The sequence below is a fragment of the Centrocercus urophasianus genome, unplaced genomic scaffold (assembly GCF_019232065.1).
Source record: "Centrocercus urophasianus isolate 14NV4802_14NV808 unplaced genomic scaffold, USGS_Curo_1.0 seq_10, whole genome shotgun sequence".
Lineage (NCBI taxonomy): Eukaryota > Metazoa > Chordata > Aves > Galliformes > Phasianidae > Centrocercus > Centrocercus urophasianus.
This window is the reverse complement of record NW_024884142.1, coordinates 73,254,520-73,280,381: the sequence shown is the minus strand read 5'-3', so window position 1 is coordinate 73,280,381 and position 25,862 is coordinate 73,254,520. Positions and strand designations below refer to the sequence as shown.

Sequence of the window (25,862 nt, the reverse complement as noted above, 5' to 3'; positions counted from 1 at the left end):
CTTTGTATCGGCCTCTGTTTAACTTTGTTGAACTTAATTTGCATGTGCGTATTTAGTCAATAGGTGGCACCAATGTACGAGAGCGCGTCAGTGCCAAGGAGGAAGCCAGCAGAGGAGACGTTCGTGTTGCTTTACTGAAAACTGCAGCAAGGCGAGTAGGAGCAGACAAGCATGTGGCAGGAGGTCCTTCCTAACGCCTGGTGAGATGCCTTTTAGCATGAGGAGGGAGCTATGTGGGACTCAGCCGGGGCTGGGGTGGGAGAAACCACCACGGGATAAGCCAGGCAGAGGCGGGCTATTGGAGGGTGTTGGGAGCATGCAGCTGATTTCTCTGGAATGTGACTGGAGAGATTTCACTAGACCAAGCCTTGTTTTCTGTTGCTTAGAGGGCTGTGTCTAGCGTGTTTGTTTTTTATCAGTGTTGAGCTGGTGCTGTTGCCATATTGTTTCATGCCTCTCACTCACTAAGGTCTGGGATATAAGTGCACAGGAATATTACTACCTGTTCCATAAGCTGTTCAGCCTCCTACAGTTGGAGGGTGACACTGCTTGCAGCAGTGTCTTTGCCTTGGCTTGGAGCCAAGGTAAAAAGAAACAGCCTGCAGGCACGTGTTTTCATGGCACTTCATGCCTTTATTTTGTTTCAAGATATCTTAATTATGACACTAAATAGCTCCCTTTTTTAGCTGCCTACCTTAAGGCAGAGACAGTAACGAGACCTTCTCTAAGTAGCGAGACCTTCTCTTGTCACTTCTGGTTTTTCTGGTTTTGACTCTGCTTTTCTTATGGGGCAATCTGTCAGGATAAAAGAGAACCAAGGGAGTTGTTTATTTTCCTCCCAGGCAGATTAGATGTGAAAGCTCACTATCCAGCTCGGACTAGTCAGAAGTAGCAAAAGTGTAGCAACTCACTGAAATCTGAGCAGATAAAGGTCCCACAAGCTCCTCCTGGTGCCAGTCCTTTGGCATAATGAGCGCAGCATAGCTAGCAGCAGGATGACCTTTGATCTTGACAGTTCACTGCAGGGCTGCACTCCTATCTTTCTTCAGCGGTCAAAATAACCTACTTTCTTGGCTGGAGTATCACAGCCATGAGTAAGACGAAAGACTGCAAGGACACCTATCCCTTTGTTTATGGCCTTTTATCTAATTTGTGCTAAAGGAAGTAATATTATGGAAACAAGCTATCTAGCTAAAAAGCAGCCAAGAAACAGCCTCATTGTGTAAAAGTGATAATCTGAGGTCCTCCCTCTCAATTGCATCCAAAAGAACTAGAAAAACTGTGAATGTGCTCACCCGATTAAACAGCTTGCAATGGCATGGCTGGGCAGTAAATGGTGCTGGCAATCCTTTGCAATGTCGTTAAGGATTGCTACCATTCAGACAACACTATCAGACTGTAAGGATCTTTTTTTTCCTCTTTCCTTCTCTTCTGCAGGGAGAGCATCTTGTCCCGCGTCAGGTGAGTGAAATTGCTGCTCTTTGCTGACACCTCCACTTTTCATCAACGCCTTAGCTGAGACACAGCACAGTCCTTTCCCTACCCCATTTGACTACAGCGACAGAATCTTCATTGTTCAAAGACTTCTTGCAGCCCCCTACAAAAGGTACTTCTCCAGATCTCCAGGAGAAGCTGGAGACCTCGACACTCAGGTTTGAGGGACATGAAGGTACATAACATTTTGGAATGGTTGCTGTCACAACTGAACGGCTTTGGAACATACTACATGTCTGTTAAAGCCAACAGTGGTGACTCAGCTTTTGTGTATTTCATGACTGGAACAGAAATAGAGGTACCAAAAAGACAGTCTGAGATCTTTACCTGTGTAAGACTATATTAGAGGGCCAGCTTTGACCTAAAAGATGCCTGAATCTGTAGGGAAGCTACATATAAAGCATTGCTGAGGGGGGCACATTCAGCTCCCAATAGCAGCTGAAGACCCTTTTCTCTGCTCTCACCCCTCACCCTTTGCAGTTTGCATTCCTGGAGGAACCTATGTACTATTGTCCCATTCACTTGCACATATCCTATTGACCCTATTCCCCCATGGTATCCTGCTTCATGGGAGAGGACCAAGGAAACCTTGCGATCAGCAAAGAATGAGATCCCTAGTGAGCACTGGTAGATGTAACCTTGAGGCTTCTAGTCTTCACACTCTTGTTATTAGAGTTTAATATCTCTACACTGGCTCTAGATTCCTGAGCCAGTACTTGTGGAATCTATTGCTTTTTAAGAGGTTGTTCCATATCTTGCCTGTGAACATCAACAACAAAAGAAGTACTTAGCCCCTGCTGACTATGGGGCTTTTAAAAATGTGTTGTTTCTTGACCAAATAAATGTGGAAACAAGCCTCGGCATTGTCCTGCTGTCTTACACTGAATGCAAACGTTATGCATCCCTAGGTCTTTTCAAAATTCTCAGAAGAATGCAGTCCTGGTCCCTGTGGCTGCTGTGGGTGTTGGAGGGATGCTGGTTTGCTGGCTGATGTCCAGACGCAAGATCAAGAGTATTGAAATGGGTGATGGATGGTGGGGCTCAGGCGAAAAACCCCTGAAAGGGAAAGAAGATGAAAGCATCCACCCCTTCAAGATTGAAACATCTGATGAAGAAATTGAGGTAGAGTTTGACAGTGGGTCTGCAGGCAATGGGGCAGAGTGGGAGGGTGTAGGCACAGAAGTTGGTAGAACGGCAGGGCTCAGAAGCTCCTACAGGAGAACACCTGGAAGAGCGAAGAGAGTCTTCCTAATGAATTGCAGCACCTGCCCCTAGTGATCCAGCCAACTAGCTACAGGCAGCTGGGCCCAATCTTTAATTGCCCTTCTATATTCTTTATCCATCCACCAGTGCCTGAAAGCTCCTAGTACAAAGTTAACAGTAAGGCAAGAGTGAGACCTGGTAATCCCGAGTGCATTAGGAGAATTGTTAACCTGTAGAAAGCTATATTCCCTATGACTGAGGAGATCACTGAGAGCTCTGCTTCAACCAGGATCATTGTCTAATAGGTAGAGGTCTAAAAGCTGGTGGAGCCTGGAGAGTTGGCTCCTGCATATGCTTGCCTTGGTGCACTGCACGTATGGGCATCTGGGCAGCCTCACTCCTTCTGCAGGACCTGCACCGCCGCCTCGACCAGGCTCGCTACGCACCTCCACTGGAAGGGGCAGCCTTCAACTATGGCTTCAACTCTGACTACCTGCAGAAGGTGGTGGCCTACTGGAGGAACAAGTTTGACTGGCGCAAGCAAGTGGAAATCCTGAACAAGTACCCTCATTTCCGTACCACCATCGAAGGTGAGTGGGTCACTGTGCCTCCCTGTTACACCACAGAGCACTTTCCCAGCTGCCTCTCCTGGCCTTGCTTTGCTCTTGCCAGTAGCATATGTGAGAAAAGGATGCTCAGTCTTGATGGCTTGTCTAAGATGTTAGAATATTTATGTGTATGTAATAGCTTAGTGATGTAAGGGAAAAATCTCTCGTGCAGGCTGTACTATTAATAAGCTTGTACAGATCATGAGTGCCATATATCAGCAATAAATTTAGGTCTGCCTCAAAAGAGCCTTCCTCTGGCCCTGAACCTGTGCTAATTAATTGTGAGGTTTTCTTCTACTATTGCCTTGAAACTGCCTTTAGAAGCTGCAAAGCTTATCCATTCTATGAGTCCAGAATATTTTTTTCATGCCATTTTGTCGTGGTCTTGCATTTGTCTTGCCTGCGTTATGCTGTGTATTTAAGCATGGCTTTACCTATTACTGTGAAACTAGTTTCTCATAGGAAGGATGTTCGGTCTGCTGTGACCCCCTGTCTGGGGTAGGGATTCATACCTCCACCTATAGGCAAAAGGTGTTACATAAGTATAATACTGGACATCCCTTTCAGGTAGTCATCTTCCTGATGTGGGATGATTGTGTAATTTCTGGGAATGGCTACTTTGCCAACCTCTTTCTTCAGAGTCCAGAGAAGAAACTGAAAAGGAGCCAGAACTTAACTTTTCTGTCTTGGATGTCTGGCAGGGATTGATATCCATTTTATCCATGTGAAGCCCTCCTACGTCCCTCATGGAAAAACTGTGCAGCCTATCCTGATGGCCCATGGCTGGCCTGGCTCTTTCTATGAGTTCTACAAGATCATCCCTCTACTCACGGATCCAACCAAGCATGGCCTGGACAGTGGTGATGTGGTGTTTGAGGTCATCTGCCCATCCATACCAGGCTATGGCTTCTCAGAGGCACCACACCAGCAAGGTAAGTGATGAAAAGGCTCTGCTGGAATCACAGGTTTTTGGTGCAAATACTTCAGCCATCCCCCAATCCTTTGTGTGCTGCAGTCTGTGAATGCAGGAAGGCAGATCCTGGGTCTGAAGTTCAGGAAACTTGGCTCTGCACCAACACCAATGTTACTGAGGCTCTGGGGCTAGTTTGGAGATTTGGAAGGCAATGGTAGCTGAAAGCCAACTCTCTCTTTTCTCTACTTTGCATTGAATTTACAACAACTAGTGTTCTCTCTATTGTCAGAGAGTGATGAGGAGCAGTACAGTACACTGTGCCTTCACAGCAGCACATTTGGGGCATGATCTCTGGCCAGGACACGCTTGAATAAATGTGTGGTGCTTCTCTTTATGTACAGGCTTTGACACCATTGCAACTGCTCGGATATTTCACAAGCTGATGAAGAGACTGGGCTTCAAGGAATACTACGTACAGGGAGGAGACTGGGGATCTCGTATTACAACAAATATGTCCCAGATGCTGCCACAGTGAGTAGCAAAGGGAGTTGAAGGAGCTCATCCTTTCAGCAGCTGGGTGTGCCTATGCAAAGTTGAGAAAGACAGATCAGAAAAGAAACCTAATATTTCTTTGGAAAATGGCATCATAGCAGCAGAGCATTTAGCATTTAACAAGAAGAGTTCTGCTACAGCTGTACTTATGTCAAAGAACAGATAGAGGGAGAAAGCTCTTAAAGCTGTTAGGCTGCTGCTCAGCTTGCTCTTCTTGATTGCAGTTATGCTTCACAGCATGTGATCTAACAAAGCTTTTCAGAAAGTACCCAACACAACCAGTTGCCTAAATGTGGAATGAACCAACAGCCAGAGCTATCAATGTGGATATGCCATATCTGTGAATAGTGCCTAAAACAAGCATCATATAAATAACACAGTTGAATGGAGGTGGAACCAGCTGTACTTTTTTTTTTTTTTTTTTTTCCCCCTCTCCTTTTTGCACCACAATGAACCTTTCAGGTTCTTTCAGGGCTTTATATATATTTGGTTCAGTGAAATCCTTCCTTCCTTCACAGTTCCAGTCAGACTTATTTTCTCAAAAATTTGGAGACAGAAATTTTAACGCTGTATTCCTGAATTTCATTTTAGGTCTGTGAAAGGTCTTCACCTGAATCTCCTCTTCATTGGCGCACAAGTCTGGAAAAAGATTATTCAAGTGATGATTGGGTCTTACATACCATGGCTTGTGGGCTTCACCAGGGAAGATGTTCGACGGATGTACCCTTTCATGCAGAAGAACATATTTGACCTTCTGCGAGAATCTGGATACTTACACATCCAAGCCACCAAACCAGACACTGCAGGTAATGAACCCTCCCCATGTTGCTATATATTGTACACCAACTGCCAAAGGTGTAAAAAAACCTCATCATTGAGCAAAGGCTTACTATGTTTCAGAAGCAATACATTCTGATGAATGAATGCAAGGTATGGGACTAAGATCTAAAAGTTACAATGCAGCAGCTTGTAAAAGGTGGACTCTGCAAATGTCACTTTCCAAACTGCTTAAAGTAGTATGCTGCCACTTTTGGGAAAAGAACTCCTTTGCAGAAGACTCTTAAAGTGAAGCACAGAGTCTTAAAACTGAAGCTTCTAGAAATACAAACAAGTGAAAACAAGAAAAAAGATTGTAAGTGATTGCAATGTGAAAGTTGCTGAAAGGCAGACTCAGGCCTAAATCTTAGAAGGCAGAAGCCTGACAGTCAGTGGTACCAGTGTGTAAGAATGATGGCCATCTCAGAAAAGTTAAATGTTTGTGTGTTTTTTTTTGTTTGTTTTTTGTTTTTTAATTGGTTCCCATTAGGTAAGGACTATAAGATATCCTGTCTTGAGATAAACTCTCATCCAAAATGGCAGTAGAACTACTTCCAACTGATGTCGCTAACAGAGACTACAAAATGAATAGTGCCTCAGCCTAGCCCTTCATTGAAAAATTCAGCATTTTGGTATGAGTTTCTGCTAAATAACACCTAGTCTGTTGCTTGAACTCATCACAGCACTGAAGAAATAAAAAGCAGGATGCAAGATAGGGTTGAGTTTATTTGTTTGGATTTTTGTTTATTTCTTTTAGTCAGAAAGAAGGCCACGGCCTGACGTCTCTTCTTGGAGACCAGGCTCACTGAGGCACAAATAGAGGTGAAGTTGCAAGCCTTTTCAAATGACAGTGTGTTAGACTAGGCAACTTGAGGAGAATATTCCCAACCTTAAGAAACTAAATTGACTTCCTAGATGTACAGCATAAGCAGATACTTTGAGCAGTAACCACTAGATGTGATCCAGCTGGAGGTTCACACTGCACAGCCAGGGAAGAGGCTAAGATTATTCTCAGTTAAGTGGCAGCTCTGAAATTGCTCTGAAGTCATTCTGTTTGGCTTCCTGACTACTAAAGGGCTAACTTTAGATTAGAAAAAGAAATCAAACTGAAACTTACAGAACTGCTAAAGTAAAGCCAGATGGCTTTTACACCAGTTAGCTTCAGGGAGGGATATTTTTTTTGACTGTGTGTTTGGTTTTCCCTTGTATAGAAATGCTTTTTCTTTGTCCTTTTTAGATTGCAGAGTAATCCTTTTGTGTACATTTAAAATATTCTAATTTCATTTCATTTTCTTGATTGTTTTATCCTAATGCCTACAATTATTTTAAAAATGCACACCAGAAATAGCTGGAAACAAATAATTAGACATGCGTGCTTTTAAGGGATCTTTGATTTAGAAAGTGCTCCTTTTGCTGGTGTTTCTATTTCAGCAGGTTCACTGTTCCCTACTTTTCAATATGCAATCAGAAAGACACGCTAAGACTGAGGCTTACATCAGTGTTATAATGCCAGCTTTCACTATAATTCATATATTTTCCTGATAGTCAGTCAAACAACATAAATTACACTCAATCTTGATTTCTGATTCTGAATTATCTCTTCCAAAGTATGATATTGAGTTTGATGTGCTGCACCCATAAAAGCACAGTGCATGTGACTGTTGTGTGAATTGCCATTCCACAAATGATTACTACTTTGATCAAAGTATAGCTGTGTCAACCTCTTTAAACCTGTTGTCAGTATGAATAAACAAACTCAAAATGTTTGTCTTAAAGTGACAGCACTTTAAGGCAGCCTGCAATCAAACCTGCATATTTAAAAGGACAAAGCAGTAAGCAATGAAAGGCTAACTTATAACCTTCAGTAAGTTGGTAAAAACATGCAATTAAATTCAAATCCAGCTTTTCATTACACAAAAAAGAAGACTATTCAATGTAGATTTACTGCTTACTTAAACAGAAGGACTCCCAGGTGTTAAGCAACCATTTTCCTCAAATACATTTTTTTATATCAAATTTTAAACTAGCTCCACAAATGCTTCATTTTAAACGATAAGTAATAGCAGAGATCAGCCAATCTTTCTGTACAACTTAGCATACAAAAGTAAGTTGATGTCATAGAATCTTTTTTAAGAGCCAGATGGAGAATTAGCTCAGGAAACAATACAGACCAGTATGTATAGTCACTGTAAGATAGCAGTTATTTCATAGAAAAGAAAATATTTCCCCATGATATTACCACCTGTAAATGCTTCACAAATCCGAGCTTTGGTGGAAGCAAAGAGCAGTGGATCCATTAATGTAAAGTGTTTCAGTTTCTAAACGAAGTTTTGTTGAGGTTTCTCCTCTGATGTTCCCCAAAAAACAAAAGTGCCGTAAGAAAAGGATTAAGTTCCCAGATTAATAACTGGTTAAAATGGAAATCTAAGCATGGGAATAAGCAAGCCAGTTGCAGGAGAAGGGTGATTATAACAAAAATCTGTGTTGGCACATTTCAGGGTGATCCTAATTTCTCTACAGAGAAAAGTTAATTGTTAAATGAAAAGTTGACCGCTATCCAAGGTTCGGTTTAATCTAAAGATAACTGCACAGAGTTGCAAAAACATTTAATTGACTTGCTGATTGAACTGGCCTATAAAATTTGATGTCAACAAAGTGCAAAGCAATTAGGGGAAGAAAACCACAGCTCTAGTTTGGCTGCTGCCATGGGGAAAACCATGAGTCATGGCTAGTTCTTTGAAATGTAGCCAGATCAGTCAGAGTTCAAGAGCATTTTACAGTCTGTCCAAGCAAAAAGAGACTAAGAAAAAAAAAAAAAAGGTATTTGGAATTCATTGCATTCCTGTTGACCCTGCTTATGTTTTAGAATACAGAAAGGAGAAAAAAGGAATATTGAAATGATCAGGCAGCTTCCATACGAATACTGTATATGGTCTAGGATTTTGACCTGATGAGGAAGGAAAAAAACCCAACAAAAATAGGGACTTGGGGGCACAGTGGAAGAGTGTGATGTAGAAGAAGAATAGGAAACTTTCCTGCTTTCCAGTAGCAGGAAAAGATAATGCAGTACTCCATTCTTTAGATCATGTAAAAGGTGATGAACTTCGAAGTATTACAACGCCATGCAAGTGTAAGAGCTCTGCTGTTCTTCACTTGCATTAGGTTGTGGACTGAATGACTCCCCTGTGGGGCTTGCTGCATATATTTTGGAGAAATTCTCTACGTGGACAGATAAATCATTCCTGCGTAAAGATGATGGAGGCTTGGAAAGGTAAGAAAACAAACATCATTCTGTGAGAAAACTCGTTTAAAAAAAACAAACAAACAAACAACTGATGATAACTGATGAGGAGATGGACAAAAGGCTGGCCAGTGGAAGCTGAATTTTAAGGATGAAAGATTACAAGTAGATAAGTAGAAGTTTAAGCTTACAGTAGACTGTCTGTAAGCTACTGATTCAGTACTAGGAAGCTTTGCTTCAGGCACATGAATGTAAATTGATTTGCTGCTTGAAAATCAGTGGAGAACTGGAAGACCAATAGCTTATCAGAGCACAAGCCCAATATAGTATGTTGAGAAACAGCTCAGTTATATCGAATCTTTTTTTCTCCCGCTAGCAAGTATTCTCTCGATGACCTTTTGACCAATGTGATGATTTACTGGGTGACAGCATCTATTGTGTCCTCAATGCGATATTACAAGGAGAACTTTGGCCGGGACCCTGGCCTTACTGCTGATTCCAGGTAATGAAGTGTACAAGACAGATTTCGAAACAAGACTGAATCAGACCTGCCTGTACAAGCGTTTAGATCACTTGCAAGTTTAATCTATACTAGGAAAAAAAAAAGGCCAAACTGTTATCTTCAATCAATATAGTTAAGGGTAGCTTTTCTTTTAAACCTGTGATTCACATAAATTGGTCTGTTGCCGAAACAATGCAGAACATCTAACAAAAGTAATTCAGATCTGTGTTCAAGATACAGCTGGTCTATAGACTTACTAGACAAACAACTGTAATCCATGGCTTTGTTCACTAAAAACAAAACAGAAAATCACAAGCGTTCCTAGCAAGTTTAAACAGTTAGGAAGGATACAATTTACACGTGAACAAACTATGAGCTACAGCTGTTAAGCAAAAACTTGTAGAAGCAGTGTAAGAAGTGACTCACAAGAGAGGCTGACCAGGAAGCACTGGTGGGCGAGACTCCTTAGCAAGTGACTGATCATACAAGAGAAAAAAGACATCTTATTCCTTGTAAACTGAACTAATTCACCTTCCCTCTCAATAGGGATTATAGTGGTACCAGAAATTCTAGAGCAAATATAAGCTAGCTTGCTTGAGTTTCACACGGAGGTGTGGCTCCACATTACAAAGCGTAAAAGCCTGAAGCTTTTCAATACTGAACTCTGTGCAAAGTGGGCTTCATTTTATGCATCTTTAGATATAACACTTTTGAAGTCAAGGAGATCCAAACACCAATGAAACTCCTCAGCAGAGTACAGATACGAAAAGAGTTGCTGTGGTGAAGTTTCTTCAACTCATATAAAAGCTATGAGTCAGAAGGTTTTTAAATTACTTTCTTCAGAAGTTCATCTTGAAAATACTGTTAACTAATATCTTTTTAGGGTTGGAGTATATGTTCCAACAGCCATTGCAGCTTTTCCTGAGGAGATAGCCCATACACCACAGGTCTGGGCAAAGAATACCTACAAGAACATTGTCCATTACTCTTACATGCCCCGTGGAGGGCATTTTGCTGCCTTTGAGGAACCGAAGCTGCTGGCACAAGACATCTTCCACTTTGTGAGAAAGGTGGAGAAGCTGTGAACCTGCAGTTTAGATACATGTATAGAATGGAAGCAAGTTGTTCTACTATCACAGAATTTAAGGGATTAAATAAACTCAATACAATCACAACACGGAAGCCAGCATTTTATTTTGATAATAATGATTGTAACTAATAAACTTGTTCAAACTCTAGAACTCTTCATAAAAAAAAAAAAAAAAAAAAAAAGCATCTTGTCTCTTATTCCTGGCACCATATCGTTACTGCATTCATAATTCAAGTATAATGGAATATGTAAACCACTTAATGTAGTAACATTGCACTCATCTGAAGGAGAGAGCAGAAAGGAAATGGCCCCTTGTTCCTCAGACCTCCAGCTTCTGTTCAAAAGCTTCTTTAAATACTGAAATGCTAGCATTCTTAAATACATGCTTCAAGCAGCTTTGGTGGAAATGTAAAGGGCTTAGATGTCCTGAGAATATCAAACACTCCCATTAAATAGTTTGAGTTATATTTCATTTGAGAGACCAATGATTACATTCTCAAGTGAGCAGCTCCACATAAGGCAGCTCTCTTTATTTTAGCAGTTCTTTCCTAGAGCTAGTTTTAGCAGTTGCTCGCTGTCAAGCAAGGCAAAAGTGGCATCTGTAGTGTTCTCTAAGCTTAAAAAAAAAATTTCCTTCCAGTTTTACAATCTTATTCACTGCTAAAATCTCAGAAAAGCTTAAAACATGCACTGAGTACAGAAGGTTAATTCACCTTTTAACAACCTCCTTCCAAAGATTTTTATCACCCCATCGATCAGCTTCTGTTAGCATGTAGTAAACAACCTTACTACCAACAGCCTAAAGATTCTCTTCTTATGGATGGAGCCATTTAATTCATTCCATGATAGACACATATCCAGCTGATCCAAGACAACTCCAGCAGATATCTAGTTCTGGCACTAGTTTCTCCTCCCCGTCCCTAAAGCAAGATATTTTTATTTTCTGTTAAGTGGGAATAAGCTACCACATTGAGGCAGGAGTCCTAACTTCCTGCGAAGGAGAGAATAAACTGCTTTTCCTAGTTTTAATTGTATATCAAACTGATTGTCAGGTCTGATGGACTAAAAGTTAGTAAAGGAATAGGAAGATGTGTTCTGTTGCTTTCACAGGACCACTCAGCCTCATTTCATCACCAGTATAAGACACTGCTAGGCATGAAGTCTTCCAGTTGCTGAAGAGTGCCGTGCTGGATTCCTAACAAACTGAAATGGTGTTATGGGAAGAAAGATATCATCTACTAGATGGGCAAGCACTTGAGTACTCAAGTCTGAGTAGGCTGCAGGAAAAGGTCTTCTTTCACAGCAGTGGGGTAAAGAATGGTTATGGCCTTCACAGTAAAAGGCCAACTATATTAATAATCATATGTTATCTTGTCCCAAACAATCATATAATGCAGTAATCATTAACAGAAATGGCTGCAGTAAAACTCAGGAGAGTAAAACTCAGGAAGACTGCAATATTTGTCAGTTCAGCAAGCGTGTCACAGGGAAGTCTTTACACCCAATATATCAATTAATTTCCTTAAGGAATCATGGTAGCTGTATGCAGCTGTGCCTTAAAGGGCTTTTGCTTTCAAAGACAAGTCATGAGGTGAACACAGAAGAAGGTGGTCAGGAAGGCAACAGATGCCCTAGAGAAGAGATCCAGAGAAACAAGTGTATGCCATTACCTTTGATAGAATTATTGCCTAAAGCAGCACCAAAAATTATTCAGTATCCCATTAAAGTTCTACAGGGCACAGATCATTCATGAAAGCCCTTAAGTGTCACTGGTGCTTGAAACCATATGTAGTCCTCCCAAGCAGAAGTCATAATCTGAGGAGCTGAGGCACTTATATCGACATCTCCATCGCAGGACAAATTAATAGTCAGTTTCTTTCCTCTGGTTGGCACTTTGTAGTTGAGCTTGGGCCGAAACCACTCCACACCACAGTTGCGATGCCCTTGGAGCATAACAACAGTGCTTGTGACTGGAAGAGCTTTAAGTTCACTGAAGACATCTGCAATGAAGAGCGAGTGAAAAAGCTTACGCACGCAGGATGTGGTTTTCAGGCTTTTCTCAGCACTGCCCACACAGATCCCTTCTAAGTTGAGCTCATAAAGCTCCTTGGGGCTCACAACATTGCCTCCAAGCAGAATAAGAACACGGGGAACCAGTGTCAAGCTGAACATCACTTCCAGGTGCTGGAGCACTGCCTCCAGTTCCACCAGCACCTGCTGGCACTTCTTGCTTGCTAAGCCCACAGTAGGTGGCTTCTTGATCATATCTCCATCCTGGAAACCACAAAAAAAGATACATTAATATACAAACAAAAAATTGCACAGGGTCCCAAATTCACTCTTCAACTATGGTCATCAACTATGACGCATCCCCTCCTTAAGACTCGATGAACACATAGAAGACAATCTATCAACATTTGCAATTAGAGCTTTTGGGTTTCTAGGTGATGTGTTAGAAAACGAGTGAAGGCGGTAGGATAGTTCACTGACAGACAGAAACCAGCGTTAAGCCCTTACACCGGCAGACCCAGGCCGACTTTTGAACGGGCCACCCACCCGCCCCCCCACCAAGGCTCAGCCGGCCGCCCACCTGCGTGGCCCGCCGGCAGAAGTAGGCGAGCTGTTCGTAGGGCAGCGGCAGCTGGTGCCGCTGGTGCAGGACGTGCTTCAGGAGCTCGCAGGCAAAGCGGCAACAGCTCTCTCGGCTCACGGCGCCCGGGAACACCACGGACACGGCGGGGCTGAGCGCCGCCGGCGTGCTCCGCCGGGACCTCCTCCCACGGCCGCGCTCCAGGGCTAGCGGCGTCTCTACCGTAAGAAGCGGGGAGGTCTGAGAACCCGGAGCCGCCACCGCACCAGGCGACTCCGTTTCCCCCAGGGCAGCCATTTTCTAGGCAGCGGCAGCGGCGGCCCGCTGGAATTTGAATGGCTGCCGCCGCGGGGCACCATGGGAGCGGCGGAACGTCTGTCCCGTGGCTTCCGGAGAGCGTGGGCGCCATGTTGGATGGGGCGGGCAGTAAGAGTCAGCCCTTGGGGAGTAGAGGGGAGCCCCCCAGCGGCCGCATCAGCGGCGTTTTTCCCTTGCATCCCAGAGCCCGCCCAGAGGGCGGACGCAGAGCTGCGGGGAGGGGAAAAAAGCGGTGGTGAGAGAGCCGTACATGGCCGAACTCCCCGCCTCGCTGAGAGGCCTCAGCAAGGCGGAGGCTGGCACCGGGCCCCGTGGCTGGCGGGGGAGCGGCCGTGTTTGGAAACAACGTGGCCGCAGCCCCATTGGGCGCAGTCTCCCACGCACTGCGGGGGGGGGGGGGGCGGTGCCAGGAGCGTGGAAGTTGACATAGGCGGACCGACCGTCGCCGGCCCCGGGGGTGCGGCGGAGAATTGCGAGGCTTGCTGATGTTGGCGGAGGCGGACAGGGGGGCACGGCGCTCGGCGCGTTCTCGCCCCGAGCCGAGCGCTTCTGTCATGAGCCCCTGTCGGCAGGGGGTTGCGATATCTGCGTGGATAGTTCTATGCGCCGTGCTGTTTCTCTGCCTTTATTGGACGTTTCTGATATCAGAAATGCTTAAAAGCACTTCGGCTTCCCACTCCCTGTGCCAATCGCCGTGTGCCCCAGCTCGCTGTCCCAGAACGGAGGGCACCGGGGCGGCGCCCTCGAGCTGCCGGGCACACCGCACTCCGAGCTCCAAGGCCGCCGGGGGGCGCCGCCCGCACGGAACTCCAACTCCCATCCGCCCTTGCGGAGGCAGTCCATAGAGAACGGCGCGGGGCGCGCCGAGGGGCACGCCGGGAGCGGCAGTTCCGAGAGAGGCGAGGCGCAGTGCGTGCCGGGAATTGTAGGCGGGCGGCGCCGCGGACTCCGTTTCCCGTGGTGCCGCGCGGCGGCTTCGCTGACGGCGGGGGCCGGGGCGGCGGGGGGCCCGGGCTGGGAACGGGTGCCGCACCGGGGCGGCGGGGCCGCGCCGGCCGCTATGGATTCGCGGGTGTCGGAGCTGTTCGGGGGCTGCTGTAGGCCGACGGGCGCGGCGTTTCGCGGACGCGGAGGGGCCGCGCCCGGCGGCGGCGGCGGCGGCGGCTCGAAGGCGAAAAAGAAGAGCGGGCGGAGCCGGGGGGGCAAGGCCAACAACCCGCCGTACCTGCCGCCTGAGGTGAGCCGACTGTCGGCGGCCGCGGAGGGGACGCCCTGGGGCCTGTCGGGGCCGGCGAAGGGGCCCAGAGGGATGGGTGGGGGGGGCGGCTTTGTGCGCGGCGGGGCCGGAGCGGGGATGCGGGTGAGGTCGGGGCAGCGCCGGCGGGGGCTCCACCAGCTGCCGGGCTCCCGAGCGCCGCTCGGCACGTCCTGGTGACGGCCCGCCCGGCTCCGTGAGCCGATGTTTTCCGTCGTGGTGATGCGGCGGATGCTGGCGGGCTCCGAGAGAGCGTTCTCGTTTTTGGTGTTTGTCTCCTGCAGCAGGAAAAACTGACGGTGTTACTTGAAGGGTGTGTGGGTTAGTTCAGATGGTTGGCACGGCTCTGAGGAAACTGCTGCTCTGGATGGAGAGCATTATTACATTGAGAAGATTGCTCAGCCCTGCTGGGCGAGCTCTCAGTAAGTTATCCGAGTCTGTGCTGGGAAGGGGCAGCCCCCACACCGGGCTGTGGTTCCCGTCGAGGAGAGAACGTAGAACTCAGCTGTGTGAGACCCCGTCCGAGGGTAGGAGCGTCCCCTGCAGCTGCAGTTCAGTTTTGGTTCTCTTCAGCTGGAGGCTGTGCAGCCCCTGTGGTTTCAGCACGGCTTCCTGTCCGTGGCCGCCCAGTGCAGCATGTAGTCCGCACAGCCTTGTGTGTTGCTTTTCTCTAGGCTCAGCTGCTTCAGAAGAGACCTACCCCCTTGTTTAGAGGACAGCACAGAATGTGAACCCGATGTTTTTCTTAAATGGCAAAAGAATAAAGCCTCCTGCACGTATCCTTCCCTCACTGCATAGTTCTGCTGCCCGAGTGCCGAGCTGGCAGCTTGGAACTTCCCTCTGTTGGCCTTCTGCCACCATAAGCTCCTCTGTGGTTAGAAACTCAGCTAGAAGGCAGGGAGAGGGCTGCTGCCTCTCTTGACATGCAAATTGGTGTCCAGAGGAAAAGCAAGTGCTTAGAGTTGGCAGCTCAGCTTAGTCTGCCTGAGTGCATGGCTTCTTGCAGGCTCCTGTCCTTTCTCAGTGGCCCTTCGACCAAATGGGTGCAGAAGTTACTTCAGTTTTGATTAGATGTTCTCTTTGGAAGTTAGAGCCTGTTGTGATCGATGACTCTATGGGCCTTTCTGGTTTAGGCTCTCATACAACTTGGTCTGTTTTCAGCCCTTCTTGGGGAAATTCTTCAAAGAACATTGTGCGCTTACAGTCTCGATCACATCTGGTTCTCCAGCACAGTCACCAGTTTGCTGTATTGCAAAGGAGTCCATGATTTGCATCCTTATGTCTGTGGTCCTTCTGTCTTGAAGGGTAGATATATAAGGATATGGGAAGGAGTCAGTGGAAAAATAATTGGGTGAGAGAAAAGGGTATCAATGCATGGGGAGAAGAAACAATGACTTTTGTTCCTATTCCCTTCTTTCTGTGCACGCTGGATGGGCAGAAACTGCTGGACATAGTAGGAATGGGATGGTGTAGTTTGCATTGTGGGATGTGGCTTTTTTTGAAACTGGAACTCTGTGTGGCTGGCCCTCTTTTTTGCAAACAATTAAAAAAGCAAAACAAAACAAAACAAAAACCAAAAACAACAAGGCAGCACTACTCCCCTGTGTCATATTCTAGTTTTCTCCCTTGTTTTTCATAATATGTGATGCAAACAGCAAAAAGAAGCCTGAAGTAAGTTCTAGTTGAGTGTAGGAATGAGCAGCAGAATGGGCTGTAACCTAACACAATGCATTTCTGCAGTTTTCCCTTTCTGAAATTGTCAGTGCAAGCTATGGAATATCTTTTCAGCTGATGCCTATAGAAGTCCCTTCTGGCACAGCATCTAACCCTTCTGTTTTGTTTTGTTTTGTTCTCTGACCAGGCAGAAGATGGTAACATCGAGTACAAGGTGAGCATTTTGTGGGTGTAGGTGGGTTTCTTCTCAGAGCTCTCTCACAGCAAATAACTTCAGGAAAGACAGTGTATGGGGAATGTGCCCAAGGGGACAGAAGAACAGACACTGTACTAAGGAAGGAACAATCAGCCATCTTCTGAGTACATAGAGATACCCAGTGTGCTGAGCTGGAAGAGTTTGAGCTCGTCACTCATTTTAGGAATCTGTTTTAGGAGACAGGACCCCCTGGTTTTCCTGAAATCTTCACATTGACAGCTGTAGGTGTCCCCAATAATCATTTATCACTCAGTTTGTAGCTGTTCTGCCAATCATGGTTACTTGGCTCATTTATCACAAATAGGTCCCATGGTGCTGTCTTTTTACCCCCACAGCAGGCAGGGTGCAGATCCCTTTGGGAAAGTGAAGAAATGTTCTACTCCCATATGCAGGCATCCCTGTGAAACACTCTCTCACCTATCCCATGGTTTCTGTTTAGATACTAACATGGGGTGTGTTTTCCAGAGGTGGGTCAGAGCAGGGGGCATTGCTTCACCGCATTGATTTAGAGAGCTGCTGGTTTGGGCACTGGCATTACTTCCAGGCTGTGACTGTAACTCTTCCCTCTTAAACAGCTAAAGCTGGTGAATCCCTCTCAATACCGCTTTGAGCACCTGGTGACACAAATGAAGTGGCGACTACAGGAAGGCCGTGGTGAGGCTGTCTACCAGATTGGGGTGGAGGACAATGGGCTGCTGGTGGGCCTCTCGGAGGAGGAGATGCGTGCCTCACTCAAGACCCTGCGTCGCATGGCAGAGAAGTACGTGTTCACTTTTGTCTGAGGGACCTGTAGGCTTAAAAAGCCCCTGGTACAAGAGAGACTTCGCTCCAGGAGTTCCCAGAGTAGCTGGTGGCATCGCTCCCTGGTGCTTGTGTATGACTAAACTTTTGTTATCATGAAGGTCTAGACATGAGAATGGAGCTAGAAGACTTCTGGCTTCAAGCCTGAGGCTGCTGTCCTGCTACACCTAGTTTTCGTCCCATCCACTTTGTCAGATCTGATTCTGTATGTGCAAGGGCTGCTGAGTGCGAGCATGTGTGTCTCACTCTTCCCTTCTGTGTCCATGGCAGAGTTGGAGCTGACATTACAGTGCTGCGAGAGAGGGAGGTGGATTATGACAGTGATGTTCCAAGGAAGATAACGGAGGTGCTCGTCCGAAAGGTGCCTGACAACCAGCAGGTAGGAACCTGTGACCTGGCTCTCTTGCCAGAGATGTGCAGCCCTCGTACAAGAAACTTACTTTTAGGATGGGAGTCCAAGCCCTAAAGGCAGTCTGCTCTAGATTGGCCCATAGCTGATGCTTTAAAGAGCTGCTAGAGGGAAGCTTTGAGGACAACGCTTCTTATCTCTGAGATTGTGGTTATGGCACATACCCGTAGGAGAGATTTCCTTCATCAGAGATGAGAACCTATTTCAATTCTGCAGCAACAGTTGTGATGCAACCCAGTGTGCAAACAAGGAAGAATTTAGACTTCCTGCTGATGTGTCATATCACAACACAGTAAAGTATATCACAACTCCCAGACTATGATTTGCCACGAGCAAGAGCAGAATCTGAACAAAAGTACGCTGTGGTGTCTGTCTGTGGTGGAAGGAAACCCTAGGGCACATCCCTGCAGGTGTGCGGTGTTCATACAGACCCAATGGAGCAGCGTGTAGGTTTAATGATTTCTTTGCTCTTTTTCTCCTAGTTCTTAGACCTGCGAGTAGCTGTGCTGGGTAATGTGGACTCAGGGAAGTCAACTCTGTTGGGTGTCCTAACACAAGGAGAGCTGGACAATGGCCGGGGCCGAGCACGTCTCAACCTCTTCCGACATCTCCATGAAATCCAGTCAGGAAGAACATCAAGCATCAGTTTTGAGATTCTCGGTTTCAACAGCAAAGGGGAGGTGAGCAGGGGGCTGCTGAACACAGATGGAGGTGATAGGGAGGGTGGAGAAGAACAGGATTACCCTCCTGTTACAGTGCTGAGGGAAATATGATGGAAGAGTGGCAGTACAGCTATGTGTCCCCTTACCCCATCACTGCTTACGTCCATTTGCAACAGACATGATTTCTTACATCTATGATTTCTTACATCTATGATCTCTGCTAATTTTGATGTCAAAAGGGACCGATTAGAGCTGGCTCTTCCTTCACTTGCTGGGGCTCCTTTTCTCACCAAGTCCTCATGTTCCTCAGGTGGTAAATTACAGTGACTCCCGAACAGCAGAAGAGATCTGTGAGAGTTCCTCCAAGATGATCACTTTCATCGACTTGGCTGGCCACCACAAGTATCTGAAAACAACCATCTTTGGCCTCACCAGCTACTGCCCAGATTTTGCTATGCTGGTAGTTAGTGCCAACACTGGCATTGGTGAGTGTTACACTGCCTGCACAGGCTGAGAGTAAAATATGAAGTGAAATGGGGAGCAAGATGTTGGAAGAAAATATTAGTGTAGAAGTCCCTTCTGATTTCTTGTAGGCCAGCACCTCTAAGTGCCTGGGAGGGAAGCAGGGCTGAGTTACTAGCTGTAAACCATGCTAAACAGTGCTCTGGGCAGAGGCTTTGTTTGGAATTTAAGACTGTGTTTGTCAGAGGGAAAAAAAAAATAAATGTATTCTTAGAGGTGCTGAATCCAAAACTCTATGAAAAGGCATCTGGAGTTCTTCCATATTTTTCTGTGACACTTTTGTGGTTGTTAAGAAGGAAAACTACTGCATCCTTCTGAAGCAAGGAGATCAGTTACAATAATTCTGGGTTCTATTTTTCTGGAATGCTCTTTTTTTTTTGTTTAAAAGAACAGTTTTGCTTTCTTACTGCTTGATGAACTACCAGTTGGGATGAAATTTCCAGGGTGGGCCCATGGGAAGGTCAGGAGATGTTGCTGCTTATTTTTGTAAAGCTACTACACTCTAACTTATCTCCTGCAGCGGGCACAACACGAGAGCACTTGGGCTTGGCCATGGCCCTCAAGGTCCCCTTCTTCATTGTCATCAGCAAAGTTGACTTGTGTTCAAAAGCCACTGTGGAACGGACAGTGAAGCAGCTGGAACGAATTCTGAAGCAGCCAGGCTGCAACAAGCTTCCATTGCTTGTCACCTCAGATGATGATGCTGTTACAGCAGCACAGCAGTTTGCACAGTCTCCCAAGTAAGGAAGCATTCTTTTCTGCTGGGAGCAGGCAGTTCAGACTGGGCTGCTGTGTGGTGCTGGGAAAGGGTGATGACAAGGGAGGCAGCCACTCAGCTGGTTTCCTAATCTCTGCATTTTCACCTCCCAGGCCTTTTTTCTGGGCTGTGGGAGTGGAAGATGCCAAAAGCTGTGCTTCTCCTAGAGGGGGGATCAGTACCTCAACCAGCCATGAGGCAGAGTTATGCCAGCCCCTTGTGCCCTCCTACTCTGACCTTTTATCATTGTAGTCTCTGGACTCGGTAGATTCAGAGTCTCAGTCACCTTTTGTAGTTGTGGTCTGGCATTCTGCTTACTCTTGTTTGTGTCTGACAGCATCACCCCAATCTTCACACTGTCCAATGTTTCTGGGGAGAACCTGGATCTCGTGAAAGTCTTTCTCAACATCCTTCCTCCGCTGACCAACAGTAAAGAGCAGGAGGAGCTAATGCAACAACTCACAGAGTTTCAGGTATGGAAGGGTAGCTTGGCTCCAGTTCTCTTAGTGCACGTGTTGCTGTGATGTGTGACAAACATCTGTGGATTCTAGATAGAACAGGCAGAGACAAGGTGAACCACTGGGTTACTGGGAGATGTTTGAGTAAAGAAAAAACTCGTTTCTTGAACAAGGCTTGTTAGGCTGGGCTGCGTCCTAACCAAGGGATGCCCATTTCAGTGAGGAGGTTGTTTCTCTAGTTGCCACTTAAAAGGCAAAGGTTCCTCTAAAAGGAATGTTGTGGGAGCTATTGAGAGCTCACAGATGGTGTCTGATTCTGTATGGGGTGGGCAGCTTGTTCTCACTCTGGAGTGCTTTCTCACAGCTGTCTGAGCAGCTTGTTCTTGTTGCCTTCTTGCAGGTTGATGAAATTTATACTGTGCCAGAAGTGGGAACTGTTGTGGGAGGAACTCTGTCAAGGTAAGGGAACAGGCAGACAGGTGTGATTGTGAATGGTTGCTGGAGTTCCCGCAAGGTTAGAGTTTGATCCCTACTCATACCAGATAACCGAGCCAAGGGAGGATGGAGGACCACAGAATGCTAGGAGATGTCATGAGCAGATCAGTGCTTGTGCAGTGGCAGGCAAGGAATCTGCTCTAAAATTGCTAGATAGGAATGTGACCTGTAGTGTGCTGGTAGATGAAAGCGTGCTGGGAACAGTCAACAGAAGTAAGCCAGGATGCTAAGGTGTTGTATTCCTTCTTCCTCAAGCAGGATGAGGTAGATGGTAAGTCCTCTGCTCCCAGCAGAAGTTAACCACATTTCTGTGAAGAAAGAAGCTGTCATTCAGCTTCCAGGAACAGTGAGCACAGCTTGGCTACGTTCACACAAGTGGCAACTGCAGTCTCACCAGCAGAAATGATGCAGTGTGGCAGAGCAGTGGGAGGGAGTGGCCCCTGTCCAAAGGACTCTGGGTGTTTGAGGAGTGATAGTGTGGCTTTTGCTCCTACTGTATAGAATCCCTATTCCCAGCAGTGTTGCATTCCCCTTAGTTGGTCATGTGCCTGGGTAAGAATCCAAAGACACTCACGTTGGCCCTAGAGAATCTGTGTCGGTTGATCTTGGAGAGTGCAAATTCCTCCTTGTCTCCTGATGAACTCTGTCCTGCTGTTGTGCCTTGGGCAGTGGGATCTGCCGAGAAGGGGAGAACCTGGTGGTTGGTCCCACTGATGATGGGAAGTTCCTCCGGCTGAAGGTGTGCAGCATCCAGCGCAACCGCTCAGCCTGCCGCGTGCTGCGGGCTGGCCAGGCAGCCACGCTGGCCCTCGGACCTTTCGACCGCTCCCTGCTGCGGAAGGTGAGTCCTGCTGTTGCCAGCTTCTTTGCTGGTCCAGTGAGTGGGGCTGGAAGCTTCCTTGTGGATCCTCCATTGGTAGAGCGGGAATGAAGTAGAAGTGTTTACAGAAAGCTTGTTGAAAGGGAAGGAGGTTGCCAGGCTGTGAAGTATGATGAGTACTGGACTGAGAATGGGGTACGAGTCCAAGTTCCAGAGTGAAAACATGGTTGTGGGTGCTGTTCAGAAACAGGAGGATGGGCCTTAACTAGTCTGAGCTCTTGGTTATTGTGCAGGGCATGGTCATGGTGAGCCCAGAAATGAACCCCACCATCTGCTCAGTGTTCGAAGCCGAGATTGTGCTGTTGTTCCATGCAACAACTTTTCGGAAGGGATTTCAGGTGACGGTACATGTGGGGAACGTGCGACAGACAGCTGTTGTAGAGAAGATCCATGGAAAGGTAAGTCGTGGAAGGAAAAGGGAGGAAGATAGAACTCAGTGTTGGGACCTGCTGGTATTCCACCATGCCCTCTTCTAAGGCTGTGGGCTACTGGTATCTTGAATACCTGTCTTTCTTCCTAAAAGCACACTCCACTCCTTTATCCTTCCCATTTGGTTGATATTTCCTCCTCACAAAACAAGCAGTATCACAGACTACAGCAAGACTCTGAAGGGGGATGAGTTTTCCATTCCCCAGAGCTTGTGTTCTCCTGTCTCCCCCTGCGCAAATAGTAATGGGAAGGACTTGAGCCACGTGGTCTGAAGGAGTCAACCTGTTCACTTGCTTCATTATCTTAGCATCCACGTGCACTTCTCTTGTATGCATCAGAAGGACAGATAGGTCTAAGCTGTCCTTTTTTTTCTTCAGGATAAGCTGCGGACAGGAGAGAAGGCCGTTGTCTGTTTCAGATTCATCAAGCATCCTGAATACTTGAAGATCGGAGCCAAGCTGCTTTTCCGTGAAGGAGTCACCAAAGGCATTGGGCATGTCACTGATCTCCAAGCCATCACCACCAAAGAAAATGGCCTGGAGGAGTCTCTAGGGCCTGGACAGCTGAGCTTCTGACTACCACTAGGTCAGAGAGATGTCTGCTCACCAGCAACCAGGGAGAAGGATGAAAGCTCCCATGGGTCTCTGAGTGACGCCTGGAGCTGCTGCTGTCCCATTCTAGCAACGGTGTCTCTCCTCCGTACTGTGAGATGGAGTCTCTGAGGGTTTCTCGCATTCAGTGCAGCACATGAGGCAAGATAAGCACATTCTCCACATTGCCCACTGCTTTTGTTATCCTGCCTTCCTTCAGAATAGATTGGAGGCAACCGCTGGTCTGGGTAGGCAAGTTCTGGCTTTGTTCACTGAACAAAGGGATGTTTTTCCACCTGTGACACAAGATTTGGTCCCATTCCAGCTGTTAGAGCACTGGGTTGATGCAGTCCTGCAGCACATCCCCCCAGGCAGGGGATGGGAAATGCCCTGCTGCCTGCAGCAAGATCTTGGTTGAACCTATCAAAATGCGTTCAAGACACTTTTTAACTATTTTAATCTTGGTTGGCTTTAATCTGCTGTGTGTCCATTTGTATGTTGGTTTTGCATTACTCCAGTCTAAGTGTCTTACTGTTGGACGAGCATCCTGTCCTGTTCCCTGTGTGCATGTACGCACTCCTTCATGTGACTTAGGAAGCTGTGGCTGCTCAGTGTGGCACAGTCTCCTGGCATTACAGCACAAAGGCAGATTTAGTCAGCACTTGCAAACAGCTCCTTGAAGCAGCGGAGCAGGAGCTGTTTTGTGGAGCAGAATGAGACCTGGGCCTGTGCTGGCATGGGCAGATTGTTTAATGGCTGTTCAGCTACAGGTGAAGTCTACGTGTGGCAGCAGTGGCTTGCAGTGAGCTCCCTGGTTTGGCTGCTCCAGGGCCCAGCCCATGCTTGCCTTAATGTGAGGACAGGCCACATTATTAACACAAAACAAGGTGACTTCTGTTGTTTAGTTGTGATTTGGAAGTGGCGTGACTTTATTTTTCTTCTCAAGGAAGACTTTTTTTCTTTCCCCTGCCACTGGGGTGTGTTGTGAGTGGAAGGCTATTGTTGCCAGCAAAGACTCTGCACAGGGAAGCACTCTTATTTCCATCATGCTGTTGGGTGGCTGCTGTGTGTGACAGCTCCTCCAGGCCCCTCAGCCCAAAGGCAGGGTCTGTTGAGCTGTACATGGGCTTTTGGTTTTCTCACTGACTGTCAGACCAGAAGAGTCAGTGGTGAGCAATAGTCCTCCAGCCAACCTTGTCACATGGCACATAGCTTGCCAGCTCTGACTGAGGAGAGGGGAGAGGGCCTGCAATACCACACAAATACCCAAAGAGCCTTTTTGCCCTCTTGAAAGCAAGTTGTGGTGCTGACCTGCTGGCACAGGCAATGCATGTGGGGCTGGGTGGCCCATGCTGCTGATCTGTGGACAGCATAATACCTGGGGAGACAAAAGATGCCAGCACTGCAGAGTGCATGTTGGGACTGGGGGAGGCTGGTGAAATGGTGAGGTACCTGAAGGGACTCAAGAAGCAGCTCAATGACAGAAGCAGGCACTGCCTGCCCATTGGGAGGAGCACTGACCCAGCTGTAAGTCAGCTCAGCAGGGAGAATGCAGCTGCTGGGTCAGGGTCGCTGGCTGTGGTCGTAGGTCTTTCAGCCATGCCTGAGAGGACTGGTGCCAGCTGCCAGCACGCTCTACATTTGGTGCTCATGGCTCACTAAGAAAGGGGTGGGGAACATGATGCCAGCTGTTTGCAGCAGCCCTAGTGTCTTCCACACCAAAGCAGGCATGGGCTTCTCTAACCCTCTCTGAGATAGATAGCGATGGCTGGTCCCATCTTGTCCCTACCAGCTGTGGCATGACTGTTCTTGGTGCCAAGCTCTTCATGATTGCTGTTTTGTTGTCTTGACATTTTCTAATGCTGGGGCTTGTCCCTGTTCCCTGACTGTCTATAAATAAATGTACAGAATAAAGATGTTTTATGGAGGTTGCTGGCCAAGTTGCATAGTGAGTGAGGGTGGAGCCAAGCTTTTGCCCTGCTGCCCTTGAGCTGGGTCATGGCTGCCCTTCACCCCGCATCCTGCACTCAGTCCTATAAATACCATCCCAGGGTGTGGAAGGAATGTGTGCATGCTGCTGTTTACAACCTCGCTCTCCCAACTTATCTGAGCAAGCCTGAGGTGACAGGCTGCTACGTCACTCTGAGCACAGCTCTTCTGGCTGTTAGGGGTGGGACTGCCTGTGGCTGGGGCTTTCTTGCTGTCATAACTTGCCCTGGAGCCTAATTAAAGGGATGCATTCTAGGGCACAGACCTAACTGGTGACTTGCTTTTAAAATAGCTCCAACCTTATCAAGGGGTTTGCAGCTGCTGTGGTATCTCCCTGAGAACATGTTGTTCTCCTGGGACAAGAGGCAGAAGGGCTTCCCCATGGAAGTGATCCATGTCACTGAGTGGCTGCGAGTTCTCATTTTGTTTTTTTGTGACCAGCAGCAGCACCTGCTAAGGCCGGTCTTGCCAGACACTTAGGAAATGAGGTGTGCTGCTGTCAGAGGACTGTGAGGCAACCCTGCCAGACTGGTTGCTATTTCTCTTTCTCTGAAGACTTCAGGAAACTTGTCACTTTGCAAGGTGAGGGCTTTAATTAATGGAGGGACTCTAATTCCTTCCTCTGCTCGCTGCCAGCAGAGCTTGCTGCACACACCAGCACCAGCTTTGCGTTGTGCTTCTCAATATCTTGCAACTGTCATGCTATGTACGCTAGATAGCCACTGACAGCAGTGTGGTGGCTTCCCAGCACAGGGGAGAATGTTGGCTGGTGGAAGGAGAACAGCTCACAGATGGAAATACGATGGTGCTGCTCAGAAACGAAAGGGAAACAGCACATGCAACTACGGCTGTACTTTGCATCATTCTCTGCTGCCTGAGAGACTCTCCCCTCTGCTCTGGGAGAGAAAGGCTGCAGCTGATGAAACACTCTGCAGAGTATGTGGAGTGTTTCCTGGCCCCACTGCGCACTGCTTTGACGTGGTATGCTCCCTCCCACTGCTCTGGAGCTGGGCTCCAGCAGCAGCAGCCTGGTTTCTGAGGGGCCCAGAGGCCCCAGGCACTGCAGCATGGAGATGAGCCCATCTCCAGCCCCGATGGAGGGTCTCCTGGCAGTGCCCACTGTTTTGCTGTATAGTAGTCTGCTTCGTCAGCTCTGTAGCCACTAGGGTTAGTTGATGTTAGCAGTGTTTCCTGTGCACTCTAGAGCTAGTGATGAGCGCTGCATACTAAGCAGCAATACAGTTGCCAGACCATACATAAAAAAACCACTTTGGTGGAAGAACTAATCTATGCAGGAAAAAATAAAAAAGCAGTTCCCCTTCTGGGAGGAAGGGATGGGAAACATGACCATAGGAATA

At 47.1% G+C, this 25,862-nt stretch overlaps 3 protein-coding genes across 3 annotated transcripts; 2 read left to right on the top strand and 1 right to left on the bottom strand.

Moving 5' to 3' along the window:
• The first annotated feature begins 66 nt into the window (after window positions 1–66).
• Window positions 67–10,504, top strand: LOC122157632 (epoxide hydrolase 1-like). The gene is made up of 10 exons (XM_042813542.1): window positions 67–200; window positions 1,438–1,461; window positions 2,403–2,616; window positions 3,107–3,287; window positions 4,007–4,237; window positions 4,620–4,749; window positions 5,362–5,576; window positions 8,749–8,857; window positions 9,204–9,329; window positions 10,213–10,504. Exons 1-10 carry the CDS (start codon window positions 172–174, stop codon window positions 10,412–10,414), a joined length of 1,461 nt encoding a protein of 486 aa, XP_042669476.1. The 5' UTR covers window positions 67–171; the 3' UTR covers window positions 10,415–10,504.
• Window positions 10,505–10,510: 6 nt separating this feature from the next.
• On the bottom strand, window positions 10,511–13,341 carry LOC122157639 (MAD2L1 binding protein). The gene is made up of 2 exons (XM_042813554.1): window positions 13,010–13,341; window positions 10,511–12,693 (listed from the first exon to the last, which is right to left on the bottom strand). The coding sequence occupies exons 1-2, from the start codon at window positions 13,304–13,306 to the stop codon at window positions 12,163–12,165; spliced, it is 828 nt and encodes a 275-aa protein (XP_042669488.1). The 5' UTR covers window positions 13,307–13,341; the 3' UTR covers window positions 10,511–12,162.
• Window positions 13,342–14,387: 1,046 nt separating this feature from the next.
• Window positions 14,388–24,442, top strand: GTPBP2 (GTP binding protein 2). Its single transcript, XM_042814833.1, has 12 exons — window positions 14,388–14,564; window positions 16,444–16,470; window positions 17,088–17,272; window positions 17,584–17,692; window positions 18,205–18,402; window positions 18,695–18,869; window positions 19,427–19,646; window positions 20,001–20,136; window positions 20,522–20,580; window positions 21,286–21,457; window positions 21,730–21,894; window positions 22,303–24,442. Exons 1-12 carry the CDS (start codon window positions 14,388–14,390, stop codon window positions 22,498–22,500), a joined length of 1,821 nt encoding a protein of 606 aa, XP_042670767.1. The 3' UTR covers window positions 22,501–24,442.
• The last annotated feature ends 1,420 nt before the right edge of the window (window positions 24,443–25,862 follow it).